Source organism: Balaenoptera musculus, chromosome 6, assembly GCF_009873245.2.
Source record: "Balaenoptera musculus isolate JJ_BM4_2016_0621 chromosome 6, mBalMus1.pri.v3, whole genome shotgun sequence".
NCBI classification, from domain to species: domain Eukaryota; kingdom Metazoa; phylum Chordata; class Mammalia; order Artiodactyla; family Balaenopteridae; genus Balaenoptera; species Balaenoptera musculus.
The window spans coordinates 88,321,740-88,348,748 of record NC_045790.1 but is presented as its reverse complement, the minus strand read 5'-3'; the positions used below and the strand labels follow the sequence as shown (position 1 = coordinate 88,348,748).

Genomic DNA, 27,009 nt, shown 5'->3' with positions numbered 1-27,009 from the left:
CAATATGTTCTAGAAATGTAAAATAATACAGCTATAAATTTACAATATGTCTTAGAAATGTAAAATATAGACTATCAAAAGAGCTTGCAAATACCAAACCTAGTTTTAGAAAGCAGAGGTATACAACTAAAATGGAAATTAAAGGTGTTTCAAGGAAAACCCTAGCGTATCTGTGGTGGTACTGAAGAAACCTTCCTTCTGGGATTACTATCATGCTATTTTCTTGATACAACATAACATTTACAATAAAGTTGGTAAATTATTACTGTGTCACCATCCTATAGTAACACAGTAAAAGCTCCAGATACAATAATATAAATATAAAAAGCAAATTAAGAAAAAAACAAAATGGATATGTAGGCTTTTATTAGGGCAAGCATTTCCATAAACATAAAGATCTCCTTAAAACAAATAGATGTCCCAAGGATCTTCATTAAATAGTGATCCAAAATGAACAAAAATTAATAAAACTGTAAACACATTTCAGCATATAAGTCTTCTGAAGTTTTTTAAAAATTATTTTCCAAGTGAAAGTTACAAGTAATTAATGTGAAAACCATAATTAAAACAGGTGACACAGGTTATACTGTACTTTCCCAAGGTAAAGAAATATATTTGATATAATATTCTTCTGAATTCCATTTGATATCACAAAATAAACTTTACTGGGCAAAAATGTTTTAAAAATCTCAGATAACACAGACATGATTAAAAGATAGACACTGTATATAAATAATTTAAAGATATTGTCAGTCACAGAAATGTAAGATCATTATATGAATATAAGAAAATGCTATAGAGCAAAATATTGTTAAAATAGAGAAGAAGAGATGTTCTGAAACAAATGAAAAATCAAGATCAAGAAGTAGTGGCGACTACATATTTCTAAAGTATAATAGATACTGAAATGCCAAGGGGAAAATGAACAGAACTATCCTGAGGTGGTAGTGACAATGGACAGAGCTGGCTTTTAAAATGCAGAGACATAGTGAATTAACTTACTATTTTCTTCAAATAAAAGTGAGACTCTCTTGGAAGAATTTAAGCACCATTAGCAGACACATCTTATGGCAGTTCATGAAATGCTTCATATTTCAGTGGAAAACTATTTCAACGGTGAAAATGATATAGGAATCAGAAGCATATTCTTCTGAGACTCTAGGTAATTTACACTTTCTCGAACTGAAAAAAAATTCATAAGAAGGTATATAAAGTTATTGACTAAATCAAATTTGTTCTAAGAATAACTTGTGCCTAGTGAAATAGCCTACCAGCTGCTACAACTCTGGGATCCTCATGAGACTGATGTCTCCCAGCTGCTCAGCCATCTGCACTCTCGTTCCACCAAAGAACATGAACTGCAGAAATAAATAAACCAGAAATAGATTCTAAAGACTGTGGCATTACTACAAATAAGAAAGACAGAAATATTAATCAGAAACTGAAAGTCCTATTCTTTAAATCAAAATAATGAGTACAACAAGGTAACACTAAGTATGTTAGTGATAAGAGTTCAGAGGGGTCAGAGATTTGGGAGAGAAAGTTATAATTAGTCAAACTGGTTTTATAGATGAAGAAACAGAAGGCTTTTACTTTTAAAAAGCAAGACTATAAAAAAATTGTGTTTACTACTGAAAATTTGGCTGATACAAAGAATATGAAAAGTGCCATAATCTTAACCACCTAGAGAAAACCTCTTTTAATATTAATATTTAATTTCCTTCAAAAAATATGAGTGAAATAAAACTAGGGTCATACTGTATATTATGCTTAGAAATAGATTTTTAAAAATCAACAATGAGTATTTTCTTTGGCAGTGATATTAATTTTTAGTGGCTCTGTGAATTCCTCCTTATAGATATAGCAAATTTTTATCCCAACACCTTATTGTTGTTATATTCAAAATATATATTGTTGTTATATTCAAAATAGTGTGATATTCTACAAAATACTGAAATAAGTGTTCTTGTACTTATTTAAATTTTTAAAAAATAATTATAAGTAATATGTGTTGTATAGATTTTGGAAAATGCAGATAAACAAAAAGAGAAAGCAATAATCATTTCTAATCCTACCAACCTGAAATAACTACTTTTCAATTTTGGTGTATCTTTTCCATATTTATGTATATATGTATGTATTTTTATATGTTTAAATATTTATATACACACAGAATATATGTTTATGCTTATATAAGATACATGATGTATATGATTTATGAGTGTGTCTATTTGTGTATTACAAGTATATTATATACATAGGGTCATATCACATTGTTTCTAAAGTTTCCTTATCATAAACAATGCTGACAAAAACTTCCTTAGAGCAGCACCTATCATGTATATTTATAAAAATAACAATGTCAAAGACAAATCACTACTTACATTTATTGGGTGCTTCCTATGTGCTAGGCCTGGCTCTAAGCGTTTTGCATGTATTAACTCATTTAGTCTTCACAATAATCCTAGGTGGTAGGTTATTATTATCATTATTTTATCAATGAGCAATGTAAGGCACAGAAAGTTTAAGTAACTCACTCCAAGTCACAAAGTTAGTAAGCGGTGGAGCTGGGATTCAAACCCAGGCAGTCTGGATCTCATTATTTCCTCAATATAATCTCTTAAAATGAAAATTGAGAGAACCAAAGGGAATATCTTATATATACTTACATATGTACAGTGTACATATTATAAATTGTCATCCAGAAACGATGCACTGATTTATACTCCACATATTACTCTTCCCTTTTCTCCACTGACAATGAATTTAAGATTAAAAAATGTGCAGGGCTTCCCTGGTGGCGCAGTGGTTGAGAGTCTGCCCGCCAATGCAGGGGACGCGGGTTCGAGCCCTGGTCTGGGAAGATCCCACATGCCGCGGGGCAACTGGGCCCGTGGGCCGCAGCTACTGAGCCTGCGCATCTGGAGCTTGTGCTCTGCAACAAGAGAGGCCGCGATGGTGGGGGGCCCGCGCACGGCGATGAGGAGTGGCCCCCGCTCGCCGCAACTGGAGAAAGCCCTCGCAGAGAGGCGAAGACCCAACACAGCCAAAAATAATAAATAAATAAATTAATTAATTTAAAAAAATGTGCATACTCATTTTCAGTTTTTTTCTTATAAAAGTTAGATATGTCAATTATAAAAACTAAAATACTACTTAATAAATATTAATTTCATCATTCAAATGACCACTATATGTTTTACATCCTTTTCAATTTCTTTCCTGTGTAACTGAACGCATCTATACAACTATGCATATTTCCTAGAATATTGGGAAAAATAATTTTAAAATTAAGGCTTTTAATTTATATCGCCAACTTTTGTGGAGGGGAAAGGTTAAGCCAGTGTACCCTACACAGTAGGGGTACTTATTTTTTCCCAGCCTATTTAGTACTATATTTATAAAAGTATGCATTTATTAGGTGAAAATGGCTCTCATTATTGTCTTAATCTGCATCTTCTTTAATATATATTCAGTAGTCATCTGTACATCTACCTTTGCATAAGTTTTTATGTTTCTCTTTGCTTTTGAATTTCATTTACGGTGTTTTGGGGCATGCAGAAAGATTGAGCTTTTTTATAATAAAATCATCAATTCATTGTTTTTCCTTCATTGTTTCTTCATTTGTTATTTTGGCTTAAGACATAGAGTTGTCATTCATATTATTAAATAAATTCATCTATATTTTATTTTAGTAATTCTATAACTTTTTTCTACACTGAAATCTATAACCCATTTGAATTTTATTTTTTAGCATACGGCATGAGATGGACATCTAATAATTTTCATAATTTTTCTCCTCTTCGTATATTTTCCAATTTGAAAATAAATTTTTCTGTATATTCTGATAATTTTCTTAGGATGTATTATTAGAAGTTAAATTTCTTGGTAAAGATCAGAAGCTCAGCTTTGAATATGTTAGGTGTGAGATGTCCACTGGACATTCAACTAAGGAAGTTGAGGAGGCAAATGGATATAATGTGTCTTTCAACTATTTTATTAGCTATTCTTAGTCATTTATCCTTCCAGGTAAACTTTACATACATTTTTTAGTTTGCCACAAAAAATGCTCTGAAATTCTGACTGCAATAACTTTCAACTTTAAAAGTTAAATGCCCCAATAAGTGTTTATTAAATAAGTTAAGGTATGTATAATTATCTGTCTGCTGTGTATAGTTGACTAGAGTGTTAGGAAGTAATTGTTAATCATGCACGTGCATTATTTCTAATATACATATACACACATAATGTACATGTACATACATATACATAAATATGACATTTTGGTCTCCTTTTTCTCATGTCATTCATACACACACACACACACACACACACACACACACATAGATGGAAGGTTGATGGAAATATCCCTTAAGAACCATTAGTTCTTTTTGTATTAGAGGTATGGTCACTATATACATTTTTGCTGTGTTTAATCTTCTGAGTCTTAGTGAACTTAACTTTAGGTAGGAAATTACCTGCCAGAAATTATCCCCTCTGAATGTAAATGTGTGTGTATGTAAATACATATATGCACACGTGTATACACACTCATATGGCATTTGTGTTCACAATTTCATGTTATTGCAGTTTTGGATATCATGTGCCAATTCCTGAAGCTGATTAATCAGAATTATCTAATACAAATGTTGGTACAAACAAAGCTATGGACGAATTTGGGGCTTATGTTGACCAGCTGATATGACAAATGAAACCAGTAGGCTCCTTTCTCTGACATATTTTTGGTTATAACACACAGTTGCCTATATATGTGATTTCATTGTGCATAATGTCATATTTATAATTATCTACTTGAGTTCATTCCACTCATGTCCCCTAGGAGTTATATTCCTATTGCCCAAGTGTCTAAGCTTACAATGAAAGCAGGTGTTCCCACCAAGAACAACTGCAGCCAGCTACTCCTACTTTTGGTGGACATGTTTTTTTGTGTCATTTTAACCAAATTCTAATAAGACAATATTACACAAATAACTGCCTGGTATACTAGTTTAATAAGTATTATAAATAAAATAATCAGAAAATGAGCCAGTGGGGTATTTGTAACAGTTGCTTTTTTAGTTGATTTTTCAGGAATTTGTATTGATACTTGGAAACAAGTATGTGGTCAAGGCACATAATTTTGTTATCTTTCACAAGAGAAAGAAACAAGTAACAAAGGAAGCCCAGGGAAAGGTGAAACAGCAGTTGAGATAAGTATGTGTGTGCTCGGGGGAGGTGATTTTTGTTGTAAGGCAGAAACTAGAACTGTGCTGGGAGAAGAATCATGAGTACTTCAAGCTCCCTTATATTCATGTCAGGGCTCATTTTCAGCAGCAGTAACTTCCAAGTCACCTATAAGAGAGCGTTTGATCGACATTTAGTAAAATCAAAGTTCAGAATAAAGTTGTAAGGAATAATTTTGGCCCTGCCCCAGTAGAGAGACTCAGGATAAAGACTATATTGCTAATCTTGAGTGATGGGGCCATTATGGCTCCTCTTTAGTCTTTACAGAAAGTTAGTCTCTATGTAAATCCCCGTCCTGTCCTATCCCTTGAGAAAGGAGTACAAACCTAAACAACAGAAGGAGAAAAATCTTTAGGTTAGATTCGCGTATTAGACCAATTCCCATCAGTTAAAACTGTCTATTTTGTACATTTCTCATTGTTTAAATGAGGTTGTCATCCTATATGCTATGAGGTTCCTGACCCTACCTGCCTGACTTGGGCACTGACCTCAGGAGACAGTGGCAGCTGGGAGGATGCTTCACCACTGGCACCCTGGGGCCCTATTTAAGGTTCCCCGTCTGCAAAATGCTGGGAGGTTGCGTATTTCGTTAAAAAGGGGGAGGCCAGTTCTGTTGCTAGCTGCTGGTTGACCTTCTTCTCCTTCCCCCTTCAGCCTGGAGGGGTTTGTCAAAGGACAAATCAAAGAGGCTGGACCACCGCCTGGCATAGGCCCCAATGCTGCGACAGCAATCGCGCGGGGCGGCAAGAACGCAGCAGCTGGCGCTTCAAGGGTGTCCTCACGGCTGCCTGGCACCTAGGCTGCAAAAGCCCCCCGTCCATGGCTGTTCGCGAGCCGGCCGGAGGCAACCCTGGCAGTGGGTCTTCCCCTAACGGCACCCTTCCTCCCCCAGCCTGTCCCGGGGTCCTTGCCCTGCGGGTTCTGGGACTTGCACTAGAACTTGGGCGGCAGCACCAATCTCGCAGACCTGGGCTCTTCGGCCTGTAGGCGCATGCGCGGCCAGCGCGCTCCCAGCAGTCCCCTCGCCTCCCCTTCCCTCCCCTCCCCCAGGAGACATTTTGGTCACGTCCCAGCAGCAGGTACCCGAAGAGCCAGGGTACGAGCGGCCAGAGCCCTAGTCAGGCTCCTTCGGAGGGCAAGCATGGCGCGGCTTCGAGCGCTGCGAAGGGCAGCGGCCGGTATTCTTCCTTAAATTCCTTCTCCTGTGGCTTCTCTACTGGTAGGGAGCAGCTCCTGCGCAAGGGTAGATGCAGGCTCGGGGCGGCTCAGCTCCTCTTACAGCGGCGTGGGCGGGGGCGGGAGGGGGGAGAGGGGGCGGACAGCCCAGTTAGCGAGGCGTCCACCACCTGCCCCTGTCAGGCGCGTTAGGTGTCGGCCCTGACCCTTCGGTGCACTTTTGTTCCCTCGAGAGATCTTACCCCCAGTGTCCGCTGTGACATTAGTTGGTTAATTTTATCTCACCTCCATGCACACCTGCATACACTTCGTAAAAGTTCGTGTGTAGAATGCGAGTTTGTGTGACCATTGGGAAGGCAGTATGGATGCGTGCCTGTCATGCTTTGCACTTAACTCGTGGACGTGTTTGCCGGGGTTAATTTTTACTCGGGTGATTTACATGTAGCTAAAGACCAGTGAGCCTTCACTCTTCCTTATTAAGTGCATTCTCTCTCCCTATCGCCACCTCTAGGACGGCCTTGTTAGAGAGAGTATTTCTTAGTTGCTCAGAGGAATGGGGGCCCTGAACTAGATAATGGAAATTCAAATTTAAACAAACAAATCAGCAGACTTCTGATCTTGTCTTCTTATTCTTGATATTGGTCCCCAGAGTAACCGCTTTCAACATTTTCAGCTGTTTCTTCTAATGCTTGTTTCCCTTTTTCTGAATTATATACACTTTCTGGTGCTTCTTGATATTTTCAGTTACAGATAGTATCTGTTGCTTGGAAATTGAGGATATAGGTCTGTTAACATACCATTCACCCAAAATACACTTCCTTTCCCTCATCTGATAAATAACATTAAAATAGTTAAAATTTACACTATATTGATGTTTATGCCTTTGTCACTAATTACATTACCTTCTTACACACATAACTACACACACAACACATAACTAAACCCAATTACACAATAGTTACATTCATGCACACACTGAAGTGATATTGCTTATACTATTAAGGCTAGGGAATTATTAGAGGGCTGTCATCTGTGGTTGTATTGGTTGTGCCTTTGCAAAGACTTTTGAATCATCTGTTCAGAGGAAGGGAGGCTTTTTAAAATTAGTAATTCCAGAGGTAGTGAGTCAGTTTTTCAAGTTGATGGGTGTCCATATCTAACCAAGCAAGACAAAAAAACATCATCTGTGCCTGGACTGGATCTTTATGTTTAAGTTTTTTTCTTAGACTTTTTCTCCCTAGAATTCACAATTCATACCCTCATTCAACCCGTATTAATTAAACTCCTTTATGCTTCAGGCACTTTTACAAAAACTGGGGTGCAGAGGTGAACAAAACACAAAGTTTGTGTCCTCTTGGAACTTCCAGGTTAGGGGAAACAGGTAAACATATGAAGGAAAAACATGTTTGGGATTAATAAATACAATGAGGAAAAACAAGTAGGATATGGAGAATAGAAAGTGCTGGAGGGAGGTAGCAGAGACTGCTAGCTATTTCCCAATAGCCATTCTTCTCCCACCCCACCTTTTTTGAAAATTAGCAATACAACCCTTGCAGCTTAGTGCAGCCATGTGACTGAGTCCTGGCCAGTGGGATGTGTTAATGCATTTATGACCTACTCTAAGTGGTCTTAAAGCAGTTTAGGTTGTTGCCCTCTTTGTTTCTTTCTTATTTCTGCCTGCTGGAATGTGGATGTAATGGCTTGAGTTCTTCGACTATGAGGTAGAAACCACATGCTGAAGATGGCAGAACAAGAAGAGAGAAGCAGCCTAGGTTCTGACACCATGGAGCACCATACCAGGAGCCCTGTATGAACTCCTTTTTTACTTGAGAAATCATTTTCTAGTGGCTTAAACCTATGATCTTAATCAAAAGGAGAGTAACTATTTTATTTCTCTTTTTCATTTGTTTCTATTATTTTCATTATACCTATCACTTATTAATCACCAAATTCTTTGCCAGAAGAATAAATTTCCTCTCAGTATGATTAAACCCATTAATCAGCTTGTCAGTTTCATCTTCTGGCATTGTCTTTTGGGGGTCTTTTGTTTTCTTGCTCCAGTGTCGGCTGATTGTTCTCTAAGATAGCATGGTAGTAATTCTGGGATCTCCTCTCACTGTTATCCTGGGGGTCTCATTTGCCTTGTGTTAGACCTCCTGTTGCCAGGATTTTATAGCTTTTTTTTTTTTTTTTTTTACTCCTACATTTTGGAAAGGGTGCGTGGGAGTTAAACTTTTGAGACTTGCATCTCTAAAAATGTTTTATTCTGTCAACCCTCTTGATTCATATGTTGGTTGGGTATATAATCCAAATTCTACATTGGAAATAATATTTCCTTATATTTTCAAAGGCAATTCTCCAGTGTATTATAGCTTCTAGTAAGAAATTCATAGCGTTCTGATTCCTAATTTTTTGTATGTGACTTGTTTTTCTTTCTTTTTGGAATCTTTTATGTTTTTTTCGTTTTCCCTGGGGTTCTGAAATTTCACAATTACATGCCTTGGAGTAGGCACTTCTTTCATCCATTGTTCCTCACTCAGTGTCCCCTCTTAATCTGGACACTCTTCAATCCTGAAAAATGTTTGTGTTTCTTGGAGATTTTTCCTTCTCTTGTCAATCTCTGGAACTAATGTTTTTCAAACATTCTGCCTCCACTTGATCTTCTCACTTTCTTTTTCTACTATTTTACATCTCTACTTTTTTGGTGTAGGTTTTTTTTGGGGTTAAGTACCACAATTTTATCTTCTAACTTATCTACTGAATTTTAAACTCCTACTTTCACAGTATTTATTTACAAGAGCTCTTTTTTTATCCCTTCCCCAGAACATTTTTATTTTTATTTTTAAAAATAATATTCTCTTTTTTTTTCATGGGTTAAATATTTCTATATCTGTGGACATTAATTACAGGTATTTATTTTAGTCATTGCTTTAGGTCTTCTTCCTGCATTATTTCTTTTTCTTTCAAGTTTTATTATATTTTCTCTCATTTGATTCCTTTTCTCCCTTGTTACTAGGGTTTTTCCTATAATATTTTTATGTTTGTGATCCTTGACTATCAGTTCATATTTTGGAGAGAGACAAAAAAAAAAAAAAATTGAGAGCTCTTTGAGTACCTGGAGGGGCGGCTGTCAAACAGTGGGCTTCACTGTAGGGTTTTCTGACTGGGCTGTTTCATCACTGGGGAAATTGCCCCATTTGCTACCATGGGTAAGTCATTTCTCTTAGTTACCCCTCCGAGGAAACTTCCAGGAGTCCATCTGTGAGTTATAAGCCTTACTGCCAGTCTCCTATGACTGAGGAGGGTAGAATGCTGAATATCTCAGTGCTTGGTTGGTAGTCATTCACATAATTTGTTTAAGACTAGTTTTGACACTTTCCGCCGTATCTGTTATTCCTGAATGTGGTTCAGCCTTTCAAGAACGTATTAAATAGGATAGGCTAAAGTGCTGTAACAAATAGACACCAAAATGTATGTCTCAAACACAGTAGGATTTATTTCTTGTTCTTTAAGATCTAAAATGGGTTTTCCTAATTGGCAAGCAGCTCTTCTGTATGTGGTGAATTAAGGACCCAGGCTTCTCGACCCTGTGGCTCTGCCATCCCTAGAGCCCCATCATCAACTGCATCTAGTCAGCAGAAAGGGAGAGAGAATTTACAAGGGGAAAGTACTTACCAGATAGTGAAGAGTAAAATGCATGACTGTAACTTAGAGAGGGAAGACGCTGCTAAGTGCTGAGACAATTTCCTACTCACTTTCTCACAGGTTTTAATTATCCTCCAAACGCTGTGAGTTAAGCTTTATCTCCAAGTGAGAAAGGTGAATTTCTGAGAGAAGTAATTTTCTCAGGTTCACTGCTGCTCAGTGGCACATCCAAGGTTTAAAGCCAGATTTTAAAACCAGTTCAGTTTACCATTTATTTTAAATCAGTTGAGTAATCAATTCACTTTTTAATCTCTTTTAGCTTTACTTGACCATCATGGATTGCTTTTACAGCGTCTTTATAATTTTTATGCTTTATTTATTCTCAACATTGTATTGAGGGCCAGAGCATTAATGCAAGGGGCTGATAGGCTGTGTCCAAACCCATGGGGCCTGTTGTCTCTTTTGCCCCTTGTTAGGTCCTTCAGGATATTGCCTAGGATTTTCCCATACACACTTTATGACTAAACCTCACATGTCCCTCTATCTCTTATGAAGGTTGACAGACACATGGTTTATAGCAGATCAGCACTACACAGATTAAAATTCCTTCAGAAAATCATTCTGTGTTGTCTTTGCAAGATAGCTTAATGACCTTAGTTGAAGTAGTCTTCATACTCAAGATGATTTTCTTCTTATATAGACACTGGATATTAAAAAATACAGTTCCCAGTTTTCCCACTCTATTGGAGTCATTGGAAGTTCACACTCAGCACAAAATAAACATTGAAAATAGTTAGAGAAAAGTCATAACTTTACAGGCTGCCTTAGTATAAATTCTATTTCAAAGTATATTTCATTGAATAAGGGTCCTGAGCTTGTGAGTGTTTTGGAATGAGGCCTGTTGGTAGATTCATGTGACTAGAGTCTCGTTTGTGATTACCTCTTCAATGAGAGCTAGGCCCTCATTTGGTTGGTTAATTCTTTCCTCATTCCTGTCTCGCTGACCTTCTCATTCTTAACCTAATAAACATTGATTATTCTCAAATCATATATCCTATTCCTCTCTCTTTCAGAGAACATCAATGATACCTATTTTGCAGACAAGAGAATATCAGATTCTAATGTGCCTGATATCATGTAGGAGCTGTCGTGTATATTAATGTCTTTTACTTAATCTTTTCTTTCGTATTCTCTTTCATCTCACTTTGTGAAGTTCATATTTCCATTTTACAGATTAAAACAAAAACAGCAACCAAGAAGCTCAGAGAGACTAAGAGACAAAGGTAACAAAGTAAGTTGTTCAGATATGGTTCATTCATTTTAATACTTCCCAATAATCCAGTGTTTGAGTATACTGTTGGCCTGTATCTGCGGGTTCTGCTTTAGCGGGTTCTGCACCTGCGGATCAAAAACATTAAAAAAAAATTCCAGACAGTTCAGAGAGGAAAAAAACTTGAATTTGCTGCCCACAGGCTACTATTTACATGGCATTTACATTCTATGTACAGCTATTTCCATAGCATTTGCATTGTAGTAGGTATTATAAGTATTCTAGAGATGATGAAGTATAAGGGGGATGTGCATAGATTGTATGCAAATACTACACTGTTTTCTATAAGGGACCTGAGCATGGCAGATTTTGGTATCTGCTGGGGTCTTGGAACCAGTCCCCTGAAATACCAAGGGACATTTGTACCATAACTTTGTTATTTCTTCCCTATTGATTTTTAAGTGTTTCCATATGTTTATTTTATAAATAATGTTTCAGTGAGTAACTGGTACATGGGAGTAGTTGGCAGGTAAACATGGTCACCTAACAGCTTATTGTTTAAGACTTTTAAATACAAAGCCGTCACTGGCACTTAGTGATCTTACACTAGTCAAGACCGAGCTCCAGTTAATACTTGAAAATGTAGATCCTATATGTGGAGCATGGCAATTATTGTTTCTGCTTATCTCCTACAGCGTATCAGTATAGGTCACTAGGAATCCTATATGACCCTGTATAATGGGTGTATAAGACCGTTCTTATAACAAGAATCTGTTAGAATTTTTGTTTCTGTTAGATTAATATGCTATACATTGTTGTTTTCCAGTTTACTTACAGCCAGAAGAATTTAACTTATTTGAGTAACTTCACACTAATATTTCTGCATTTATTAAGTTTTCAAACCAAAGCAGTCCTTTTTGTGTGTGAGAATTTACAACCTGCTGGTCTTATAATGTCAAAAACTGAACCAAAGTGAACCCCATTAGGCTACTCTCAGACCTTTTTTTAATTAAACTAAATTAAATTGAATTAAATTAAATTCCATTTATTTATTTATTTATTTTTGGGCCGGGCCTTCCCCGACCAGGGTTTGAACCAAGGCCCCCTGCAGTGGAAGTGCAGAGTCCTAACCACTGGACTGCCAGGAAATTCCTTCTCAGACCTCTTTCAATAGTTTCATTTTGGTACCAGACTTTTTCATGAACTCAGAGAAATCAATTTTGCATTTGCACTGTCAGTTTTTTCACCTCAATGATGTTTTAACTCTGAATAAAATAATTTTATTTTATTTATTGAAAAGGTATTTTTCCCTGGGCTATTCTTCATATATTGCGTGTGTGCATGTGTGTGTTTGCCTTGATTGAGTCCTCAGTTGCATCAGTGAACCCTCAGATTCTCACTGACTTTCTCTTTGCAAGAAGAACATGTTAGTGGACATAATTACGTCCATCTGTGTCATCTCTGCAATGTCCTCTGTCCCGGCCAGCTTTGTCGTGTTCCTGGTCCAGTGGTGCGTCAGCAAATGGAAGCACCTGTAGTTCATCAGCGGAGTGAAGCCCATCATTCTACTGGCTCTCCAGTTCTGTCTGGGACATGGTAAGAACGCTGGTCTGCCGCTGCTTTATAAACCTCCATCAGGGCTCTGGATTGGATGGATGAAAGGGCCTCTGGCCATCACCAGGAAATGTTCTACCTAGTTCAAAGATGAATGAAAGAGGAAAAGGCAGACCCAGTTGTACACTTCCAGGTGACCAAACATGGCCTTAAGCACACGGCTGATCTCATGCCAGAGGAAATCCGTCCACACAGACTGCAATTCATACCATCACCACCTCATTCCCTAAGTAAGTGACAACTTTTCAAAAAACTGAGGTGGAAGACTCGTAGTCAAAACTCAAAACCAATGCTTCTAACATGTCTGATAGATTTTAGCCTTCAGAGTCAGGGTGTTCTTTGCCTTACTAGGAATTCATCTGTCCTTCAGATTCCTGAGGACCAGGTAAGTGAGAGGTGACCGTGCTTCCTGTTTTTCAGTTTTCCCATAGATAGCTAATTCATAATTTATTGTTTTTGCAGTATGTTAGAAACATAAAATAACATAGCTGTAAGTAAGTACAAGCTACCAGGAGAGCTTAGAAGTGCCAAATCTAGTTTAAGAAGGCTGAGGCACTCAACTAAAATAAAAACTAAAGTTGTAAGAAAATCCTAGTATGTCTGTGATGGTACTGAAGAAATTCTTATAAGGTTACTTGCAGGCTATTTACTTGAGGTGACAATATTTACAATAAAGATAGTACATTATTACTGTCTCATTACCTTATGGCAACACAACAATAGCTCCAGAGATGAGGATAAAAATATAAAACACAATAAAAAGAATCAGATTGTATATGTAGGCTTTTATTAGGGCAGACATTTCCATAATTATAAATCTCATTAAAACAAATAGATGACCTAACACAACATTGTAAATCAACTATACTTCAATTAAAAAAAAAACCAAATAGATGACCGAGTATCTTTATTAAACAGTGATCCAAAATGAAGTAAAAATTAGTAAAATTAACTGTAAATGAAGACACTGCAAGCACATAAACCAATGAGTTATCAATGTGCTTTAATACCAGGACCTAATAACATTGTTTTCCAAGTAATTAATTATTAATGTAAAAACCATAATTAACATAAATGACACAGATGATACTGTACTTTTCTGTAGTAAAGAAATGATTAATGGATTTTTTTATGGATCCCAATTGGTATTATAAAGAAAACCTTACTGAACAAAAACTTTTATAATCTCAGAAAAACAGACATGATGAAAAGGTTGATAATTTATGCATATAATTTAACGATACTATCACAGGTATGGAAATGTAACAATGTATGTAAGAAAATGGTATAAAAGCAGAGGGTTGTCAAAATAGAGAACAAGAGATATTCTGAAACAAATGAAAAATCAAGATACTGTAGTAATGGCAACTATTTTTAATGTGTGACAGATACTGAAATACCAAGGGGAAAATGAACAGACTGTTTCCTGAAGTGGTGGTGACAGTGGATAGAGAGTAGCTTTTAAAAAATGCAAGGGATATAGCAAATTAGCTTACCACCTCCTTCAAATAAAAGTGAGAATCTCTTGGAAGAATTTAAGCACCATTAACAGACACATGTTATGGCAGTTCATGCAATGCTTTGTATGTCCGTGGAAAACTATTCCAGTGGTGGATATGATGTAGGAATCAGAAGCATATTTTGCTGAGACACTAGGTAATTGACACTTTCCCGAACTGAAAAAAAAATTCATAAGAAGGTATATAAAGTTGTTGACTAAATGAAATTTGTTCTAAGAATAACTCGTACCTAGTGAAATAGCTTACCAGCTGCCACAACTCTGGGATCCTCATGAGACTGGTGTCTCCCAGCTGCTCGGCTATCCGCACTCGCGTTCCACCAAAGAACATGAACTGCAGAAATAAATAAACCAGAAATAGATTGTAAAGACTGTGGCATTACTCAAATAAGAAAGACAGAAATATTAATCAGAAACTGAAAGTCCTATTCTTTAAATCAAAATAGTGATTATCAAAAAGGTAGCACTAAGTATGTTAGTGATAAGATTTCAGAGGAGTCAAAGATTTGGGAGAGAAATTTATAAATTAATTAGTCAAACTGGTTTTATAGAAGAAGAAACAGAATGATTTTACTTTATTTTGAAAGAGCAAGATTATAAAAAAATTATGCTCACCACTGAATATTTGGCTGATGCAGAGAAGAAAATTAAAGTAGCTGAAACTTAACCACCCAGAGAAAACCTGTATTAATATTTATTGTATTTCTTTTAAAAGATGAGAAATATAAAAGTAGGGTCTTACTGTATATTATACTTTGTAATTGATTTAAAAAAGTCAACAATGAGAAGTTTCTATGACAATGCTATTAATTTTTAACATGTGAATTCTGTCCCATAGATATAACAACTTTTTATACCAGCCCCTTATTGTTGATTATTTATATCATTCAAAATAGTGTGGTATTCTACAAAATACTGAAATAAATGTTCTTTTACTTAAATTATTTAAAAATTTAAAAATAATTACAATGTAATACATGTTGGTTGTATAGATTTTGGAAAATGCAAATAAACAAAAAGAGAAAGCAGGAATAGTTTCTAATCCTACCACCAGAATTCATCACTTTGCTATTCTGGTGTATCTTTTCCATATTTATGTATATATGTATGTATTTTTTTTTTTCTTTTTTTTTCTTTTTAATAATTATTAGCACCTTTAATTATTATTTATTTATTTATTTATTTATTTGGCTGTGTTGGGTCTTCGTTTCTGTGCGAGGGCTTTCTCTAGCTGCGGCAAGCGGGGGCCACTCTTCATCGCGGTGCGCGGGCCTCTCACTATCGTGGCCTCTCTTGTTGCGGAGCACAGGCTCCAGACGCGCAGGCTCAGTAGTTGTGGCTCACGGGCCTAGTTGCTCCGCGGCATGTGGGATCTTCCCAGACCAGGGCTCGAACCCGTGTCCCCTGCATTAGCAGGCAGATTCTCAACCACTGCACCACCAGGGAAGCCCTATATATGTATGTATTTTTATATTTTTATGTATTTATAGGCACACAGCATATATGTTTATGCTTATATTAGACACATGATATATATGATATATGTGTGTCTGTTTGTGTATTACAAGTATATTATATACATAGGGTCATACTACATTGTTTCTAAAGTTTCCTTATCATAAACAATGCTGACAAAAACTTCCTTAGAGCAGCACCTATCATGTATATTTATAAAAATAACAATGTCAAAGACAAATCACTACTTACATTTATTGGGTGCTTCCTATGTTCTAGGCCTGGCTCTAAGCGTTTTGCATGTATTAACTCATTTAGTCTTCACAAGAATCCTAGGTGGTAGGTTATGATTATGATTATTTTATCAGTGAGCAATGTAAGGCACAGAAAAGTTAAGTAACTCACTCCAAGTCACAAAGTTAGTAAGCGGTGGAGCTGGGATTCAAACCCAACCAGTCTGGATCTCATTATTTCCTCAGTGTAAACTCCTAAAATTAAAGTTAAGAGAACCAAAGGGAATATCTTATATAGGTACAGTATACATACTATAAGTTGTCCAGAAATGATGCACTGATTTATACTCAGCATATTACTATTTATTCCCTTTTCTCCACTGAGAATGAATTTAAGATTAAAAAGTGTGCACACTCATTTTCAGTTTTTTCTTATAAAAGTTATATATGTTCATTATAAAAATTAAAATAACACTTAAAAAATATTTTCATCATTCAAGTGACCACTATATATTTTATATTCTTTCAAATTTCCTTCCTGTGTAACTGAACACACCTATACAACTATGCATATTTCCTAGAATATTGGCAAAAATAGTTCTAAAATTAAGGCTTTTCATTTATATTGCTGAATTTTGTGGTGGGGAATTATTAAGCCAGTATATGCTACACAGTAGGGGTACTTATTTTTTCCCAGCTTCTCTGGTACTATATCTATATAAGTATGTCTTTATTTGGTGAAAATGGCATCTCCTTATAGTCTTAATCTACGTCTTCCTAAATATATATTTAGTAGTCATCTGTACATCTACCTTTGCATATGTTTTTACATTTCTTTTTGCTTTTGAATTTCATTTCCGGTGTCTTGGGGCATGCAGAAAGATTGAGCCTTTTTATAAAAAATTCATCACTTGATTTTTTTGCCTTCATTGTTTTCATTTGTGTTTTGGTTTAGAAATATAGTTCTCATCCATATTATTTTAAAAAAGCATCTAGTGGGACCTCCCTTGTGGTCCAGTGATAAAGAATCCACCTTCCAATGCAGGGGATGCGGGTTCGATCCCTAGTCAGGGAATTAAGATCCCACATGCCGTGGGGCAACTAAGCCCGCGCATCACAACTACTGAGCTCGCACGCCTCAATGAGAGAGCCCGCGTGCCACAAACTACAGAGCCCACGTGCCCTGAAGCCCTCACGCCACAACTAGAGAGAAGCCCGCGCGCTGCAACGAAGAGCCCGCGTGCCGCAACTAAGACCTGATACAGCCGAAAAAAAAATCTATATTTTATTTTAGTAATTTTATGACTTCTTTTCTTCTACATTGAAATCTATAATCCATTTGAATTTTATTTTAGCATGTGGTATGAGATAGACAGCTAATAATTTTCATAATTTTTCTCCTCTTCATATATTTTGCAGCTTGAAAATATTTTTTTTGGTATATTCGGATTCTTTTCTTAGGATATATTACTTGAAGTTAAATTTCTGGGTAAAGATCAGACGCTCAGTTTTGAATATGTTAGGTTTGAGATGTCCACTGGACATTCAAGTAAGGAAGTTGAGGAGGCAGAGGGAAGTAATGAATTAGCTATTCTTGGTCATTTATCCTTCCAGATGAACTATACATGCATTTTCTAGAGTTTGCCACAAAAAACTCTGTGAAGGGCTTCCCTGGTGGCGCAGTGGTTGAGAATCTGCTTGCCAATGCAGGGGACACGGGTTTGAGCCCTGGTCTGGGAAGATCCCACATGCCACGAAGCAACTAGGCCCGTGAGCCACAGCTACTGAGCCTGCGCGTCTGGAGCTTGTGCTCCGCAACAAGAGAGGCCGCGATAGTGAGAGGCCTGCGCACCGCGATGAAGAGTGGCCCCCACTCACCGCAACTAGAGAAAGCCCTCGCACAGAAACGAAGACCCAACACAGCCAAAATAACCAAAACCAAACAAAAAAAAGACCTAAAGAAGAAATACGTGGCAAATATCTTTCTGAAAAAAAAAAAAAATGTGAAATTCAGATTGCAGTAACTTTCAAATTTAACGTTAAAAGCCTCAAATAGGTGTTTATTAAATAAAGATATGTACTATCTATCTGTCTGCCATATGTTACTCTCAGTGGAGTGTTAGGAAGTCATTAATCATGCATATGCATTATTTCTAGCATATATATGAATATGAATATATATGTATACACATATATACATTCACCTACATATATATGAATGACAGGAATAGAAAGACCAAAATGTTAACAGTATTATCTCTAAGTAGTGGAAAATGTTTTTTTTCCACCTTTGGTCATGGCCATGATATTTAGTCTCTGTAAAAATATGTATTACTTTTTCATTCAGAGACAAACACTCTATCCCAAGTAATGTTATTTTTAAAAATCAATAAAAATATATTTAGAGGAAAAACAAGATGAACAGATTTTTCTTAGGCTCCTTGCAGTTTTTTAATTTTATCATTTTGATGTATCATGGAAGAAAGCAGTTCAACATTTGGAAAAGCCTTCATAAGTGGTTAACATTCTAAATAAATAGTATGTAAAACAGGTATTTTCAACCCTTAAAATGACAAAAAAACCCTAAATATTTGGCAATAAAAATTAAATATATGGCATAATCAGAAACAGTGACAAAATACTGGAGGAACTTAGTAGGTCACCAGTACACTTTAAATTTCATAGAAGAAATGGACAACTATACCTCTGTTGAGTGCTCCATATTCTGTATGGAAAACGCCAACTAGTTTTGAGTAGCCTAGGTCGACATGGGCATTAATTGCTCTTCTAAATGCATCACCCCACAGAGCTGGCCCACCAGGTTTCATCTGAAAAGTTACCAGCTCGTAGACTCCTGGAATAGAGAGAAAATAATTACTTTATAAAAGATATTCAAGAAATTTCTCATCAGGTTAGTGTGGTTCCAGTGGAAGGCTAATCTACATATACAGATTTGGAGGATCAAACATAAAAATGTTTATGTATACATATTTATGATTTCTTTGCATTTCTTGCATTTTTCCTAGGTTTTATGTTTAGAAAGTCTTTCTCCATGTTTAAGGGTGAGTTATTAAGCTTATCATAGAGAACAAAGAACAAGGAAGCTATATTAAGCTCTTATCTGAACGATTTTTAATCTATAAAATTAGTTATTTAAACAAATATTGAGAATTTATGATAGGATTAGGATTTTTGAGCTGCCTGAGTCTAATTCTAGGTAAGAAATGAATAAGAAAAGTATTTTCTGATCTCATATATTTCCTTCTTTCCAATTCTGAGAGGAAACACTTTTTTGTTTGTATAATTTCCCCCTACAGGTTTCCATTTCTAACAGGAACAGCCAGCAAACAAAGGACCCAAAGTGATATGTGAGATTTTGAGGGGAAAAAAAATGAAGAAGGTGGTTTTATTATTCCTAAATATCCAGGTAAACACTTGAAAATCAGTTTACCTTCTGGTCAGAAGTATGGAGCAGGTAGAAAAAAAAAAACTAGGGAACAAGTAGATTTGAGAAGTAAAAGGAAAAAAAGTACAAAGCAACTAAAGAATTATAAACAACAGAGGCAGATAACCAAGATGTGACACTGTTCTAGGAGCCACTAAGTTCACGTAGACAGTGCTGAAGGCTGAGGGGAGGTCCTGGTGGATAGGATCCAAATAAGACATTTCAAATCTCTTGTGATCTAAGATACACTACGAAGTTGAGATTATGGGGGAAAGAAAAATTAGTTTATGCTTTTAAAAAGTCTGCCTTTTGTTTAAAATTAGGTTGAGGTAAATATTTCCCTTAAGTCAGTAAGAAAGTGAAATCAGCAAGAAGATAAATTTTAATAATTACTTTCAAACTGAGAAATAAGAGGAAAACAAAAAAGTTAAACTACAGTAATTCAGCTTAACAGTTTAAATTAATCCATTCCCCCAAGTTTTACAAGCAAAGATATACTTACTGTTTTTAGATTAACTGTAATTTGTGTAAAAAAAAATACTAAATTATGAGAAAATATCATACATTATCCTTTTCCTACCTATACATGTGTTCTGTGTTCCAGATCCCCAACTTCTCAACCTTTCTTCCCATGTATTTCATATTCATATCTAAACTTTAACAGTTTTTCCAAATTGGAAAAAATTTCATTATTTAAGGCTCATTGTTTTAATTGTAAGCAAAGAGCTCAAATTCATTTTTATCTCTATAATCACAATATATTCCGATATAAAACAAAGGATTATTTTTTCCTATGGAACTTTAGTTTTTATAGCTTAAAATCTTAAGTATGTTCTTCATTAAAATTCAATGTAATTTAGAGAGATGAACTTACCTTCTTTGGGTGGTTTTTCTAATTTGCACCATGGCACCAGATAAGTAATTTCACTCTCTTGTTTATCAGTAAGACCCAAAATTGGAATGAGTAATTGTTCTCGCCATTCCTTATCATTGGCCAAGGCTTTCCGAACTTCAGTTTGCTGAGCAAAATTGTCTATGGGAATAACAGGAGTAAGAAAAATAAAATTGTTTGATTTAAAATCACCTGTACACCTTTAACATATATAATATTGTACATCAACTATACATCAATAAAAAAATAAAATCACCTGTACTTTTTCTGGGTTTCATTCAATTTAGCAAATGTTTATTGAGGCCACGTAAGGACAATGTGTTATATCACTAGAGATACCAACATATGTAGTTAGTTGCTCATGGTCTAAAGGGGAGTGGCAACGTAAACGACCAATGATGACATATAATAATGGGCTTTATAGGTGCTACCATTTAGTAGGTAGTTGTGAGACTTTGGTAAGTTATTGGACCATTCTGTGCCTGTCTCTTATTCTGTGAAATAGGGATAATGGTATAGTAGCTACCTCCAGGGCTGTTGTGAGGATTAAAAGAATTGGTATATGAAGGGAGCTTAGAACAATGTTTGGCACCAAGTGAGTACTCCGTATATATTATTTATTCTTATTATTTGAGGCACTTAAGTTATAGTGTTAGTTTAGAGAAAGACTGTTTCTTCGGTAGTGCTGGTGATGGGTAGTCAGGTCAAGGTACAACTGAATTAAATTTAACATAAATGAAATTAAGATTTGCTTTTTCAGCCTCTTTGAACAAACAGCTTCCAAAGAAACAGTGCTAATTCTCTTACTTATTGACACCCATTCTTTTTACCCAGTACTGTTTCTCTTCTGTTACCCAAACAGGTATATACATTTAATAACGTATAGGCCTAGTACTATATTTATTATTAGGGCCTAAGGTTAATGGTAAAAGAGTTTTCTATGGTTTATGCTAGAGATAAGGAATAACATCTATCTTAGAGCTTAAGTAAGTTATATCATGATCTTACTAGTAATTTTCTTAATGGGACATAATTCTCCTTGTTGCACATTAAAGCATAAATTGTGTTTTAATGGGGTTTGTCCTATTACAACAGGGAAATCCTCTAAACTATGGCCATGTTAAATATAGAATGAGCACTTTTCACAATAAAGTATGTGATGAATATTAACTTTGGACACTATTAATGACTCTTAACTTGATGACCAGACACTAAATGAAATTACTAAAAGTTCTCTGGATATCATCAAGTCCTATGTGGACTTCAGAAAGATTGGACACTGGAGTAACAATCTGGGGATTCCTGTAACCTGTTCTTCGTTGTCTACTAAACCAGCAGTAAGTCAACTTCAATATGGGGAGAATTCTAATTCCTTTGCCTTCACTTCCCTAGAGCAGTGTAATGATAGTGAATTCCCTGAAACCTTGGGGTACAAAAACAAAAGTGGTTCCCTAAATTTAACAAATTATTCAGTCTGAGTTGGGTGAGGCCTGGAAGTTAACTATTATCCCCATGAACCTCAACTAAACTAAATTAGAAATATTGAATTGTTTCTACTAAAATCCTGATATCCAGTTGCAGATTCAACAATAAGAAAAAATAACTCTCCCTTTTATTATCTTTACCCACTTGGGCTCTTGCAATCAATGCTTTAAATCTTTCATAAATGATCTATACAATAAACCATTCTATGTTCTTTCTGAGCATTAAAGGCTAGTTCACAATTTCATGATTTGAAATATGAGATGTCACACTTTCCCAATGATGATACCTAGGAATTTGGGCAAAAGTTGTTAGAGGTACCAGTGGGAGGAGTAATCACTGAATTCATTTTTTGTTGTTGTTGTAGTTGTTGTTCCTCTCTTTAAAAGTTGAATTTAACCTGTGTGTATTTATAGTAACATAGACCCAAGAGGTAAGTGTATTGTAACATTCAAAAGAGTGAAAATCTATACTGAATACTTAAGCTGGAAAAATCATACCATACTTCCAAATATGAAACACTTTATCAATCCTGCCTCCAAATTCTACACTCCAGGATCCAACCAATTCAGAGTGAGCTGTCTGAAGATGTATGTTTTTCTTAACATTTTCCAGAAACTCATTCATCTTTGAAGGTTTAATGCAATAAGTACGAAACTCATAGAATGTTCCATCGTATTGTCTGGGGCCCGTAGCAAAAGATGAACACACCTGAAGAAACATAAGGCAAATTTAAGTATTTGGGGACCTTAAGGCTTATAATATGTTACAACCAAATCTGAATCTGCAAAGAAGGGACACTCATTAGACTCATACTCCATGTTTGTACCTCTGTTGTCATCTCTCCTTAGAATTTGCTGAGAGATGTCAATAAAGATAAGTACTCTTAAGTGTGCTGAATATACAAATACTGCTTCCTAGCAGGGGTCCCTTAGCCACCTTTTCATGAAAAGTTAATCATAAGAAGGCACTAGGGTCTTAATGAGAGTCCTTTATCCAAGAACTACAACTAGGATTCTAATTAATTACAAATGGTTTACCTTATTTATCCAATATTCTATCTTTAGTCAATACTGTATGTGTTACAGTTATATATTTAAATGAACTTTATAAAATATACAGGTGTTCTGGCAGGAATGATGGAAATACGTTTACTTGCAGAAAAACCTTCTTTAGGTTTTTTTTAAAATGTAAGTTTCCATTCAGGTCAAAGTATTTTCCAAATTCAATGAAGTACATCACTGGTAAGTAATAGAACTGGAATGTAACTAATGCTAAAGGGAATCCATAATCTATTAAATTGCACTATAACATGGTGGTAGACTGTATGAATTCTATAAAGGAAAAATCAACAGGTCAGAACTGTCTGAATCATTATTAGGTTTAATTATAGATGCAGTGTGAAGAAGGGCATTTAATCCATCCAATTATTCTAAGTTGATGGAAATATCCCTTAAGAACCATTAGTTCTTTTTGTATTAGAGGTATGGTCACTATATACATTTTTGCTGTGTTTAATCTTCTGAGTCTTAGTGAACTTAACTTTAGGTAGGAAATTACCTGCCAGAAATTATCCCCTCTGAATGTAAATGTGTGTGTATGTAAATACGTATATGCACACATGTATACACACTCATATGGCATTTGTGTTTACAATTTCATGTTATTGTAGTTTTGGATATCATGTGCCAATTCCTGAAGCTGATTAATCAGAATTATCTAATACAAATGTTGGTACAAACAAAGCTATGGACGAATTTGGGGCTTATGCTGACCAGCTGATATGTCAAATGAAACCAGTAGGCTCCTTTCTCTGACATATTTTTGGTTATAACACACAGTTGCCTATATATGTGATTTCATTGTGCATAATGTCATATTTATTATTATCTACTTGAGTTCATTCCACTCATGTCCCCTATGAGTTATATTCCTATTGCCCAAGTGTCTAAGCTTACAATGAAAGCAGGTATTCCCACCAAAAACAACTGCAGCCAGCTACTCCTACTTTTGGTGGACATGTTTTTTTGTGTCATTTTAACCAAATTCTAATAAGACAATATTACACAAATAAACAACTGCCTGGTATACTAGTTTAATAAGTATTATAAATAAAATATATCAGAAAATGAGCCAATGGGGTATTTGTAACAGTTGCTTTTTTAGTTGATTTTTCAGGAATTTGTATTGATACTTGGAAACAAGTATGTGGTTAAGGCACATAATTTTGTTATCTTTCACAAGAGAAAGAAACAAGTAACAAAGGAAGCCCAGGGAAAGGTTAAACAGCAGTTGAGATAAGTATGTGTGTGCTCGGGGGAGGTGATTTTTGTTGTAGGGCAGAAACTAGAACTGTGCTGGGAGAAGAATCATGAGTACTTCAAGCTCCCTTATATTCATGTCAGGGCTCATTTTCAGCAGCAATAACTTCCAAGTCACCTATAAGACAGCATTTGATCGACATTTAGTAAAGTCAAAGTTCAGAATAAAGTTGTAAGGAATAATTTTGGCCCTGCCCCAGTAGAGAGAATCAGTATAAAGGCTGTATTGCTAATTTTGAGTGAAGGGGCCATTATGGCTCCTCTTTAGTCTTTACAGAAAGTCAGTCTCTACGTAAATCCCCTTCTTGTCCTATTGCTTGAGAAAGGAGTACAAACCTAAACATCAAAAAACAAGAACAAAACGTCTCTAGCTTAGATTCACAAAATAGGACAATCCACGACAGTTAAGGCCGAATCACAAAAATCTATTTTTTACATTTCTCATTTAACTTTTTAAATTTATTTAATTATTATTATTTTTTATATGTCAATCCCAATCTCCCAATTCATCATTTCTCATTTAACTTTAATGAGGTTGTCATCATCATATTTTCTAGGAAGTTCTCGACCCTGCGTGACTTGCGCACTGACTGCAGGAGACAGTAGCAGCTGGGCAGATGCTGCACCACCTGTACCCTGGGCCCCTCTCTGAGGTTCTCTGCAAAATGCTCAGAAGTTTTACTTCATGTATAAGGGGGAGGCCCGTTCTCTTGCTAGTGTCAGGTTGACCTTTTTCTCCTTCACCCTTCAGTCTAGAGGGGCTTGTGGCTTGTCAAAAGTCAATAGAATAGGCTGGACGAGCGCGTGGCACAGGGACCAGCGCGGCGAGCCCAAAGGCGCGGGGCGGCAAGAACGCAGCAGCTGGCGCTTCAGGGGTGGCCTCAAGGCCGCCGGGCACCCAGGCTAGAAAAGCCCCCCGTCCACGGTTGTTCCCGAGCCGGCCATAGGCGACACAGGCCGCCGGTCTTCCCCTAAGGGCACCCTTTCTCCTCCTGCGCGCTCCAGGGTCCTCGCTTCCAGGTGCTGGGACTTGCTCTACAAGACGGCAGCAGCACAAGGCTCCCAGGTCAGGGAGCGCGAGCCGGGTGGTGCGACTCCCGGGCCCTCCCCTCCCCTCCCCTCTGCCAGGGATCATTTTGGGCGCGTCCCCGGGGCGGGTACCTGAGGCGCCAGGGTCCGAGCGGCCAGAGCCTTAGTCAGGCTCTTTCCGAGGGCAAGCATGGCGCGACTCCGACCGCTGAGAAGGGCAGCGGCCGGGATTCTTCCTTAAACTCCTCCTCCTCTGGCTTCTCGACTAGCAGAGAGCGGCGCCTGCACTACTGCAGGACGCAGGCTCGGGGCGGGGATCCGCGGGTCAGCTCCGCCTGACGCCCGGGGTTGGGGCGCGGCCGGGGAGCCCAGTGCGTAAGGCGTCCGCCCGGGGCCGGCCTCAGACGCCTTTGGTGTGACCTCTGGCCCTTCCTGGCTCCTTTGTTTCCCCAAACGTTCTTACCCCCATCGTCAAGAGTGATATTAGAATTAGCTGAATGCTGAGGTCGTTCCTGTGCCACCTGTCTGGACACATCGCCTCATCTCCAAGAGCTCTTGCATACAATCAGTAAAAGTTCGTGTGTAGAATGAGAGTGTGTATGACCATTGGGAAGGCAGTATGGATGCGTGTGTGTGTCATGCTTTGCATTTTAAATCGCGGACGTGTTTGCAGCGGTCAGTTTTAGTCGAGTGATTCACGTGTAGCTAAAGACTAGTGATTCTTCCCTTTTGTTCATTAAGTGCATTTTCTCTCCCTATTGCCACCCCCAGTATGACCTTGTAAGGCTCCTAATAATGGTATAGATTGTATTTCTCAGGAGCTCAGAGGAATGGGGGCCCCGAACTAGATTCGAAAATTCAAATTTAAATATATATAGTTTGAATCAAACAGTTTTTAAGCCTTAAAAGCAAAACAGCAGACCTCTGATCTTGTCCTTCTTATTCCTGAAATTGGTCCCCAGAGTAGTTACTTTAAACATTTTCAGCTGTTGCTTGTAGAGCTTGTTTATTATTACGTAAATGTCATTATATGCATTTTCTGGTGTTTCTTGATATTTTCAGTTATAGATAGTGTCTGTTGCTTGGAAAATGAGGATTTAGGTCTGTCACATACCACTACCCCAAAATACACTTCCTTTCCTGCATCTGATAATGCTTACATTAAGAATAGTTAATTGTAACGTTATTAATTTGATTATATTGATGTTTACATAATTACTAATTACATTACCTTCCAAACATATAAATACACACACTAAATCCAATTACACAATCATTACACTCATGCACACATTGAAGTAATATTGCTTATACTGTTAAGACTAGGGAATTATTACAAGGCTATTGTCTGTGGTTGTATTGGTTGTGCCTTTGCAAAGACTTTTGAATCATCTGTTGAGAGGAAGGGAGGCTTTTTAAAGTTAGTAATTCCAGAGGGGGATGAGTCAGTTTTTCTAGTTGATGGGCATCCATTTCTAACCAAGCAAGACAAAAAAGCATCATCTGTACCTGGACTGGATCTTTATGTTTAGATTTATTTTCTGAGGCTTTTCCCCCCTAGAATTAACAATTGATTCCCTCATTCAACCCATATTAATTAAACTCCTTTATGCTTCAGGCACTTTTCCGAAAACTGGGGTGCAGAGGTGAACAAAAGTCAAAGTTCGTGTTCTCTTGGAGCTTC

General features: G+C 36.8%; 1 protein-coding gene and 1 long non-coding RNA gene across 12 annotated transcripts; one reads left to right on the top strand and one right to left on the bottom strand.

Annotated features, from left to right (window-relative positions):
- Positions 1–6,271: 6,271 nt before the first annotated feature.
- Positions 6,272–20,416, top strand: LOC118896757. Of its 8 annotated transcripts, none has more exons than XR_005020281.1 (5): positions 6,272–6,463; positions 11,299–11,356; positions 12,822–12,931; positions 13,033–13,179; positions 19,474–20,416. It is a non-coding gene; the product is annotated as an uncharacterized LOC118896757 (long non-coding RNA). The 8 variants fall into 8 exon arrangements; XR_005020278.1 differs by lacking the exon at positions 19,474–20,416 and adding an exon at positions 17,867–17,898; XR_005020277.1 differs by lacking the exon at positions 19,474–20,416 and adding an exon at positions 17,771–17,806.
- Positions 13,715–25,619, bottom strand: LOC118896755 (protein NipSnap homolog 3A-like). 4 transcript variants are annotated; one of them, XM_036855039.1, is made up of 7 exons: positions 25,458–25,618; positions 22,476–22,686; positions 20,476–20,634; positions 18,861–19,010; positions 15,084–15,130; positions 14,716–14,802; positions 13,715–14,625 (listed from the first exon to the last, which is right to left on the bottom strand). In XM_036855039.1, exons 1-7 carry the CDS (start codon positions 25,515–25,517, stop codon positions 14,602–14,604), a joined length of 738 nt encoding a protein of 245 aa, XP_036710934.1. In that variant the 5' UTR covers positions 25,518–25,618; the 3' UTR covers positions 13,715–14,601. The 4 variants fall into 4 exon arrangements, with proteins under 4 accessions (XP_036710934.1, XP_036710933.1, XP_036710936.1 ...); XM_036855038.1 differs by lacking the exon at positions 15,084–15,130 and having other exon boundaries at positions 25,458–25,614; XM_036855041.1 differs by lacking the exon at positions 15,084–15,130 and having other exon boundaries at positions 22,476–22,664; positions 25,458–25,519.
- Positions 25,620–27,009: the final 1,390 nt, after the last annotated feature.